General features: G+C 45.5%; 2 protein-coding genes across 2 annotated transcripts; one reads left to right on the plus strand and one right to left on the minus strand.

The window, feature by feature from the left end:
• Nucleotides 1-262: 262 nt before the first annotated feature.
• Nucleotides 263-720, plus strand: LOC133929833 (uncharacterized). Its single transcript, XM_062376592.1, has 2 exons — nucleotides 263-335; nucleotides 477-720. Exons 1-2 carry the CDS (start codon nucleotides 263-265, stop codon nucleotides 707-709), a joined length of 306 nt encoding a protein of 101 aa, XP_062232576.1. The 3' UTR covers nucleotides 710-720.
• A 1231-nt stretch (nucleotides 721-1951) lies between these two features.
• Nucleotides 1952-3236, minus strand: LOC133929063 (uncharacterized protein At5g39865-like). Its single transcript, XM_062375655.1, has one exon. It carries the CDS (start codon nucleotides 3088-3090, stop codon nucleotides 2326-2328), a length of 765 nt encoding a protein of 254 aa, XP_062231639.1. The 5' UTR covers nucleotides 3091-3236; the 3' UTR covers nucleotides 1952-2325.
• Nucleotides 3237-11016: the final 7780 nt, after the last annotated feature.

The following is an 11016-nucleotide window of genomic DNA, read 5'->3' on the forward strand; positions in this document are numbered from 1 at the left end:
AGTGTTTATTTGGCGATAAATTTGGGAATGGATCGGACCTCCACATTTGTTAGCACATACAGAGAATTCATGGGGTGCGGACCTTTTTATTGCGTTGGTGATGTCAGTATCCGGCCATTTTATGTAGCGAACTTTCTTCTACCTGACAGAATCGCAGCACCGTTGGTCCTGCTTCCGCTTCGTAAAAAGAGAACTAACACCCTTGATCCTGCAATTCGTTTTCAAGCTGCCGTCGCTCATCGTGCTCCTTCAGGTGATGGCAATGGAGATGCCGAGGAAGGCGGTGGGTTCTACTCTCATCGTATGGCTGCTTCTCGTGCATTCATGTAAGCAGCGTAGCCTCTACTCGACGATTTATACAACCAGATCATTCTCAGAATTTGTGCTACATACTATTACACGTTTTTGGTCATGATTCATGCAACTGCCGAGCTACCGGGCCTGCGACAACTCACAAATCCGGAACATGCATGCAGGCCTGCAGGTGCCGTCTGCGCTTGGAGCCGATGACTGCTGGGTCCTGGACCGCGACCGCTACTACTACTGCCTCCGGACTGCCAAATGCAGGAGAGCGTGCCTGGAGGACGGCTTCGTCGACGGGCGCTGCAACCATGCGTTCCCCTACCTCGTGCCCCTCTGCGAGTGCCTGCGCCCGGAATGCGCTACCCAAGTAACAAGCCCTGCGAAGTTCAGATTAATCCCGGTATAGTTCGTGAGAGATGCGAGTACAGTGAGGATAACCGGAGCAATCTTGAAATTCTTCCTCCTCACTCGGTCATAATAAACGCATTGTTTGCTTATCAAATTTCGGTACGGTTGGCTTTGGCTTACAACGACACAGCCCCGTGACCGGAAGTCCGGAAGTAAAGAATGCAAGGTCCTCGTGGTAACACTGCTGGGGGTTTTAACCGTGTGTAATGCCACGGCACGACGGGATCGGATCAAAAGCACGGTGTAGGACTGGACACTAGCCACAGCCACTAGTCAGTGATCGCTGCCTGCGTCCTTCACGTGACCCACTCACCTCAATGATGAACCAAACCCCTCTTCCTCTTCACCCACATGGCCGCCCACCACCGCCCTCAGCGGACCGCATAGCAGGCGCGCGGGCAGGTGCGCATGGCACCTACAGGCCGGATGGCACGAGACGAGATCCACGGACTGAGATCCTCTATCGTTACAGAGCAAAATCGTCATGCTACAGTATAAATGACTTTAGCTCTTCTGCGAGCCGTTGGATCGAGAACGGACAACCAAGATTTAGTCACATTGATGCTACAATACCGCACTACAGTGATTCACAACGAGTATCAACACTCACATTTACTGTTCAAAATACTGTAGCATGATGCCTTTGCTGATCCAGTCTTTACAGAAGATCCCCAGTCCCACCAACCCCCGCCATGTGCGCGCTGTTAAATTGCCGGAATCCAATCGTGTACCACCACTCGAACCCGAACTCTCTCAGTAGGGGAGCGCTGCGGCGCCGACCGCGTGACGCGGGCACTTACCGCTTGCTCTGGCCAGCGCGAGGCGGCATGAGCATCACATGATTTGCCGACACCAGCAGTTGCGGATCGATCGCACAGGCTGGGGGCCCTGTGATGTAAACACCAGTCGGCGAGTCGTGTCCCGTCCCTTCGCGCGTTGTTGCTCCAGGGCGACAACGAAACAAGCAGGAGCAATCAATCATGTGAGAGAGGACATGCCGGATGACGGCTCCTCTTCACGCCGCGTCCACGCATGCGCCGCAGATACTAGAACGCCGCGTCAAGTGACTTCAAAGCGCTATGAACCGTTGGATCGCAGGTGAACGAACCAGATTTTATACTATAGTGCCGCACGCTTGGCGTGCTGTGTTCGCAACGCGCTGCTGTATTACCCACGCGAAAAGCATTTGATGGACAATCAACAAGCGCACGAAGCAGGGCGACGACCCCGGAAGCCCGGATGCAGGGAGGCAGGCAAGGAGCTCGTGCCTTGAGAAAGATGAGGCTTAAAATGTACAAGCAGATGCAAGAACCGGAGCTCCATAGGCAGATTATAACCCACCAAGAACAGAAACGGAACAGGAACAACTCCTGACGCTTCTAGTATGCTCTAATCCAAGGTTGGAGTAAATCTAAATAACTCCAGAGCCCCAGCTCCCGATCTGTAAGACTGTAACTGACTTCGACCACTTCACTAATCACTACTAGTAATAACTACAGTACTAGACGCGACACAAATGATCTCCTAATCAAGTTTGATGGCAAGTGGAGTACTAGCATTGAAGAGTTGAGTTATTAGAGGGGAATCAGGACCAGATGGATCTTTGGATCTGGATCAGGCGGCGGCGACGCAGCAGGCGGGGCACCGGACGAGGCCGTTCTCGTTGCAGTCGGCACAGGCGCGGAAGCCGCCGCCGCCCTTGAGGCTGTACCGCTTGTGGCTCCCGTCGCAGCCGCCGCAGAGCACGTAGCGCTCGCCGCCGCAGCGGGCGCAGTTGAGAGAGGCGGAGGGCGGCGCGGGGGCGACGATGCGGCGGAGCTCGCCGGACTCGTGCAGGCGGCGGACCTCCTCGGCGCCGCCGAGATGGCGGCCGCCGACGAAGACCTGCGGGAGCGTCACGCGGCAGCGGTGGGGCAGGAGCGCGGCGAGCTCCGGGAGGAAGCCGGGGTCCATGGAGAGGTCCCGCTCGTCGAGGGCCGCGCGGAGCCCCCGCAGGATGGCCCGCACGGCGCGGCAGTCCTCGTAGGTGCCGCGGACGACGCGGAGGGAGGTGAAGTAGAGCACCACTCGCCCGGCCCCCGCGGGGAGCTCCCCGGAGGCGGGGGGTGGGGCCGAGGGCTGCTGGAGCGTGCGGAGGACCCGGAGGGCGGAGGCGGCAACGCGGATGCGGTGGAAGACGCGCGGCGATGGGGAGGAGGACGGAGCGGCGACGTGGGCGGAGGTGTCCGGCACGAAGAGCAGGGACTGGAGGTCCTTGAGGGACGGGGAGTGGAAGGATAGGCGGGGGCACGCGGCGGCGGCGGGGACGAGGGCGGTGGAGGTGGAGGCGGCCGCCGAGGAGGAGGACGAGTTGCGCGTCTTCATCCAGGACGGCCACATGAGGGAGACGGGTGCGGTGCGAATGTGCGATTCGGCGGGCGGGCGACGGGGAATAGTGTACCGGTTTGCTTCGCCTTTTTGCTACTTTCGGCCGGCCTTGCGGCGTGGGTTTTATGCGATAGAACGAGCTTTCCTTCAGCCCGAGCCCATTGGAACAGTTGTTATCCAATGGAGTGGTACTCGTTTCCAATTTTCCATCCAAACCCAATCTGACCATATCCAGTATTCCAAATGGATGCAGTCCAGAACTTAGAAACTGATAACAAAAGAGCTCAGGTTGTATCCAGACAAAGATAGCTGAATTCACGTAAGAAATAGAATCTACCTTTGTAAGCAAGAATCGAATATACAAGAAATAAAAAAAATTAAGGTAAAATATAAAAACGGTACATGTATACTTTAGTCTTTTGACTTGCACTCTTATTTTGCTCCTAACACTATACAAAATTACTTGCGAGTTTGAACTAATTTGTTTATCTAAAATTTGCTTGCAACAAAATTATTCACAAAATATTCTCATTTTTTAATTAAAAATATGTAGCAGCTAGATCCAATATTGCCTTCAAATAATTCTAATTTGTTCATAAAATTTGTGTGAACATCCTATCTGAATTGCCTTAACTGTTATTAAGTTGCTCATATATCTATTCTAATTTACTTCTGATTTTTCACCAATTTGCTTACATAACCATATTTAAGAGGCAAACGAACAAATGAATTATTTATTAAATGATTTCTCCATGTATTGAGATAGGGCACAAATAAGCGTTGTAAGTCCAGATGTAAAAAATATAAAAATAAAATAAAATGCTCATGTTCAGACTTTTTTTTTCAAAAAAGTTGTGCATACCATAAATCTAAAGTATGCGTGTGCAATTATTGTCCAAAAGTTAATCATAGCATGGCTTTTCTACTTTTTTTTATTCTTACACTAGATAGGATGGTAGAAAGGGAATTCGATGAAGAATATGAAATTGGTTCTCACCTAGGCCTTTGTTTACATGTACTATCGTATCTCTGGATGATTGATAAAGCCGATTATATAAATATTTATTTAAAGTAGGGATATCTAGTTATAATTGTACGTATTTAAGATGAGAGTATATGATTTTATACAAATTCAAACTACTCTTAGGGTAATAGCCCTACATCCTATTTCACTTTGATTAATCTCGTAAAATAATTATTACCATGGGGTGTGTCTAAATCTAATATTAAGGATCTTAACGAGTTCTTTCGGGTTCTAAATCCTGATACCCTTACTTGATGAGTCTAATCATGATATGACTCTGTTGTAGATCTTAATAGATTATTTTTATCTCTATCCAACTGAACTTGCTTTGTATTACTTGACTAACTTCTCACTTTCTTTGGTTTAATGACTCTCCTCTGTCTATGTGGGTGGTGATGGTGGGGAGCACTTGGGATCCAATTGGGTATCCTAGAATCAGCTTGTCTGACTGGAATCATATGTTTATGGATGCACCACTTACTTTATTACATAGTTGGGTTAAGAGTACGTACTGTATCTGAAGTTTCTGAGTGTAATCTTTTTGGATTGTTTTACTTCTAAATATATGTAAGTCTCATTCATAATCTGATGATCGTTTCCATACAGAACACGATGAATTATCTGAAATATCAGCTCATATCTTATTTATCTTATAGCGGTTATAAAACCTACCGTATCAGATAAAAGGCACATATATAATGGTGATCTGCCTTTAGGATATAACCTATTTCTAATAAATTCTTAATTATTTAACTATTAATTCTTTTTCTAAATCAAAAGGTTTCCTAGCCTAGCCTATCTCGGTGTCTCGTAAAAAAATCATATAATAAATGTTGAGCTAGCTCAAAAGCTCTTCCGGTCAGAACTCATTCAACCATCTTCAGGCTTATCGGATTAGGCAGCGATGATAGACTTTTTTTCCCTAAGTTTTAGACCTTAGACGATTCTGCAGTGGCGTGGCAACTGCTGAGAGTAAACCTATCTCTACAGTAATAAATCTGCAACAGTTAAGATGAGTCAATACAGCAACACTGCCACAGTATAAAATACAGAACAGTACCATTGATTACTATATTGCCAGTAACTTTGCTACAATGTTACCACAGGGACCTGTAGCGTAAAACACATATTACTGCATGTGCTATAGTTAGGACTGGCACCAGGGCGGACTGAGTTGGTCCCTGTTGATTTTACACTCAACGATGTGGGGTTGGATTTTTGCTCACGGCGGTCGCGGGTCGGGGCCTCGATTTCGGGTCAGGTCTGGGCGAGAGCCGTCGATTTTTACCCATGGGCCCTCGTCGGGCACCCGATTCCCAGCCGTCGCCCCCGCCCGCTTCCCAGTTCGCCACCGTCCGTCGCGCATCCGTCTGCCTCCTAACCGCCCGCACCTGTTGCCGGTCGCCCCACGTTTGCCTGCCTCTCGGCTGTCACTGCCCGCCCGCACCCGTCGTCGGCCACCTCGCCTCTGCCTGCGCTCGCCCGCCCACCTCCACCCATGCTCACCCGCCTCAATCTCTCGACCACCGTCGTGCCCGCAGGTCCTTGTGCGGGTTTCGGGTCCTCGCTAGGTTCGAGATCGGGGGCACATTTTCACCTATTAGTCAAATCGGATCTAGGTTGGGTTTTCTAATTTAGGTTTCACGTTGGTACGTTCTAGTTACACCCAATCCTGACTCGACCCGATCCGTTATCATACCTAACTACAGGTCTCTGCATTGGCTCTTCACTACAGAGGACCCGGGTCCACCGGATTCAATCATGTCGATCGTGAAACGTGATTGTTCTATCTTTATCTTAGTACTCCCTCCAGTTAGCAAAGCTTGACGTTTCGGACATGAGTACAAAATCCCAGGCATGATGATATTTACTATTTTGCCCCTGTTAACACTTAATCACGACAGAAGAAAAAAAGCAGCACTAGGTCATGACTCGTCGTCTCCGCCTATGACTGCTCTGTCTCTTTATGAGCGATTTCTTTTCCTTTCTACCCCCACTATGCCTCTCCTGGCCTTATGGAGCCTGATCCCTGCGAAGATAAGTTCAACCCCACATCAGAAGAGCTAAGATCCTGGTAGTATCACGCTGATTCGGGCGGCGATGAGCTTGATCCCAGTAGCAAGCCGTCGATTCGGGCAATGAGGAGCTAGATCCCGACGACAGGGTGTTGAGAAGATGGATCCCAATGGCAGGGCATCGATTTAGGTGGAGTGGAGTCGGATCCTAACGATAGAGCTTCGATTTTGGTGGCGAGTAGCACAATCCCGCTAGGAGACGTCGATTTGGATCTAAGCTCATCATCAGTTGCAACAGGTGCTCCCCAACCTCCATCGGTGCTCTGTGACCTCCATTGATAGATCTGCGAGCCCTGCCATCATAAAAAACTCTGCAAGTTGCCGTTGGGAGATCCACGAGTACCGTCTTCATTGGGAGCTCCATGAGCTTCGATAACACTGATAACCAACAGTCCATATGCATGACTGGGATCTCAGTCTTTCTCTGCGATTGATTATTGGTTTTGTTACCAAGCTGAGCCAATAGTCCTGTTTATTTTAGTTTATTGTTGGCTTTTGTTTCTCAGAAGCCAAAAACTGAAATAAACAAACTGACTTATTATTGGCTTTTGAAAAACTGATTTTTGATGAAATAAATTAAAAGCTGATAAGCTCGCTTTTATGGCTTTTTGTGTGTTAAAAACCTAAAATTTCTCGTAAAAACCAACCATCAAAAGCCATAAATAGCTTTCAACAAAAATTGTTTTTCAGCAAAAATCTATAAATTTTAGCTGTGCCAAATATGGCCAATGAGTGATGTTAACTGGGGGCATGACCGGTAATGCGTTGCTTGGTTTCCCTAACGTCAAGTTTTGGTGAACTAATTCAAAACCCTCCAAACGTCAAGTATTGTTGACAGGAGGGAATAATTGGTAAAAATGAAGCCCTCATGTTTAACTTCAAGGACTATAAATAACTATGTCTTTTGATTACTGGACCCAGATTATAATGGTATAGATTTAATATAGCCTGAGATCACATATAAAGAAACCATCTAGATTATTGTACCATCACATCTAGCCAACTATGATCCTACTAAAGGATTTTTATCCTATTAACTCCAAATATAATAACAAGTACTCCCTCCAGTCTGAAATAAGTATCGTTTTAAATTACATACAATCAACTGTTTCAACCTTTGTTATAAATTACTTTTTACGTATTAAATTTGGATACTTAAAAATAATATGAATATATTTGTATCGAAAAAGACTTTTATAATAATATACTTTTGCTATGTTTTACTAATATATTACAACAAAAAGTAGTGGTTAAAGTTGTATTTTGTAATCGTATCGATGTCTAAAACGATACTTATTTCGGATCGAAGGGAGTACTTTATCAGCCGTTGTAAGTCGTGATACCTTCGTATAAAAAGCCAAGAAACAACCTACGGCCTTATAGACAACGTCTCAGTCAAGATCGATATCATGTTGGATAGAGACATACTTTTAGATTTAATTTGAACTCCTAAATCATGTGTTTCTTGGGAGGCGCTCTTACCACGACTAGACGAGGAAAGTGAGCGTGTGTTCTTCTACATCCATCTACATATGCTAATGAGATAGAAGATACAACTCATTTTAAGTTGATCTTCCTATATATCCACTAACTATATGAAGTTAAATCTTGTATCCTCTATTTGCTTATTGAACCTTTAAAATTTATTAAAAATCATTCACAAAACAAAATGGACCAAGCCCATAAGTATTTTAACATGTTGTCTTCATCGTATCATCCGAGGGAGCGGCATACCCATGCGCCAGCAAGTCGACCGTCGACGGGAAGGTCGGCATCACGAGCCGCTCCACGTGCCAAGAGTCAGCCAAGGCTTCTACGCCATCGTGGCTGAGAACATTCGTCTGGTCCATCGGTGGCCGCAAGAACCTGGCGCCCCGGCCATTATCGACCTCTCCACGACTCCACCGACTGCGAGTCTCCAACGAGGCAACATGCTAGGTGTTCGGCGAGAAGGACATTAGTGTGAAGCTCTAGGCTGACCAAAGGCAAAACGCTCACGTGAGTGAGTTATGTGCGTCGTCATTGTACCCTATTAAAAAAAAGGCAAGACGCGTGACTTCGCCCCATTCACGAGAGCTTTCGATAGTCGCGCGTCTTCCAACATGTAATGACGCGAATTGGTTACGAATCCGCAAGGGCGAATCCATCGCCAACAAATATGTGAACGGGCATAGAGCCACACGAGAGCGGTCGAGCCCGTCGGGGTTCGAACCTCGGCATCGTACACCTCTATTAAATAGTTTCTAAAGAAAGCTTCGGATAAGGGGATCTAGTTAAAAAAAAAATGACAAAGCATGCTTAAAAAAAGAAAAAAAAGAAAATCTCCGTGCCAAGCATTAGGCTTCCGTGCCAAGCATCGGCGAGTCTTTCGTGCTCCCATGGCTGAGGACATTCTTCTGGTCCATCTCCGTCGGCCTCTGGCTGGTGAGCTCGAGTGGTTCCTGAAGCCAGCTCTTAGCTAGGCGACCTGGGTTAGGTCGGCGCTCCCTATGTTGCTGAGGTGTGGGTCTCCATATTGAAAAAGGAAAAATCTCCGTCGGTGGCCCGTGGCCGCAAGAACCTGACGCTCCAGCCACTGTCAATCACTCCACCGACTGCCAGCCTGCGACGGGCAACGTGCAAGGTGTCCGGCGGCAAGGATGCTTGCCAGCGAAGCTGTAGCCTGATCAAAGGCGAGATGCGTGGATGCGCGCCATCGAGAGCCTCGACAGCCGCGCCCCTTCCAACACGCAATGACGTGAATTTGTAACGAATTGATTTCTTATTACAAAAAAGGCAACTCTTTGGTAGTGTTTGGTAATTGAAAAGATGAGATATTTCATGTCCGACGACGGACGATTATCTAGAAGGCTTACAAGGTGCTCAATTAATTGAAAGCGATTCAATCGATAATTGGTGGTGGATGAGGACTACGTTTGTAAACGAGGGGTGGAGAGGCACATACCGAGAGTCCTTACGTGAAAAAAAATTATTAGTGATTAGTGATAACTGATATTAGTAATATTCTTATTGTGTCATTAAAAATCATTAGTGACGGATCATAACCATGATTTATCACTATAGACTGAACATTAGTGACGGGTTGTAATTTGACTCGTCACTAATGATCGATGAACATTTTTTACCCGAGCTATCCCAACGCAGTCATATCCTATATGCTTTACAAGTCACGCTTTTTCATATTGTTCTCAAGTTTTCATTCTATGGGAATAGAACCCGCGACCTTCTCCTCACGTGTGCAGCCACCTTACCACCTCTGATATCACGTAGTTGTGATAGAAACCGGATATTTTACCATTTTAACCTTCTTTGCTGAAGATTATTAGTAACGCGTCGTAACCATGACCCATCACTAAAGAACTAATTTTTTCGAATTTCGTCGAGGGTTATAATTTGATAGGTGACCTGGAGTGCATTCGGTAAAACAGGTATAACTTTTACATACGAACTCTGATTTTGACCTTTTTTGACTCTACGAACATCTAAAAAAAAGTTACATCCGTTTCTCCCCCACTTCATCGGGTTTAGAGAATTTTTCAAGACAAAAATAGCTTGAAAAAAAATCATTAGTGATAGGTGATAATCGGTATTAGTGACACTCTTATCGCGTCATTAGAAATCATTAGTGACGGGTGATGATCAGTCACTAATAAGATTATTAGTGACGGGTGATAATCAGTCACTAATAAGATTATTAGTGATAGGTCATAACCATGACTTGCTACTGTAGACTGAACATTAGTGACGGGTTATAATTTGACTCGTCACTAATGATCGATGAACATTTTTTACTCGAGCTATCCCAACGCAGTCACATCCCATATGCCTTACAAACCAGGCTTTTTCATATTGTTCTCAAGTTTCCATTCTATGGGAATAGATCCCGCGACCTTCTCCTCACATGTGCAACCACCTTACCACCTCTGCTATCACGTAGTTATGATAGAAACCGGATATTTTACCATTTTAACCTTCTTTGCTGAAGATTATTAGTAACACGTCGTAACCATGACCCATCACTAAAGAACTAATTTTTTTGAATTTCGTTGAGGGTTATAATTTGATAGGTGATCCAGAGTGCATTCGGTAAAATGGGTATAACTTTTACATACGAACTCTGATTTTGACCTTTTTTGACTCTACGAACATCTAAAAAAAAGTTACATCCGTTTCTCCCCCACTTCATCGGGTTCAGAGAATTTTTCAAGACAAAAATAGCTTGGAATATTGAGTTCTCAACCCCAGAAGCTTTTGAGCCTGGACTCTCGTGTACGCTTAAGATCCGACATGTGGACGTCAGTATAGAAATTAGGTTACTGGTGATGTTGAATTCAACATGAAGAAGAGCATAATAGATTTTAAGGAAGTGAACTATCCTCACACAGGTTTTGCCATTGAAAACGCTATTATAAGTAGCCTAACATATTAGGGTATAAGAGATAAATTGTTTACTTTGACCTTAAATAATACGAGTAATAATACTTTAGCATGTGAGGAGTTGATAGATAATCACAAACATGAATTGTTGTTTGAGGGTGCACATTTGCATGTTAGATGTTATGCACATATCTTAAATATCTTGGTCCAAGACGGAATGGAAATAATTCATGTGCCAATATAGAAGGTATGCGAGCTGTCAAAGTATAAAGATTCTTCATCGTACCGAATTCAACCTTTCAATTCACTTACAAGTAATGTGGGTCTTCCTTCGAAGCCTGGTATTTATCTTGATATGTCAAACTGATGACATTCTACATTCAAAATGATTTTAGAAGCACTATAACACAGATATGTCCTTAATAGCTATGTTAATCAATATGGTGAAGTTTCCCCAAATGA

Source organism: Phragmites australis, chromosome 9, assembly GCF_958298935.1.
Source record: "Phragmites australis chromosome 9, lpPhrAust1.1, whole genome shotgun sequence".
Classification (NCBI taxonomy): Eukaryota; Viridiplantae; Streptophyta; class Magnoliopsida; order Poales; family Poaceae; genus Phragmites; species Phragmites australis.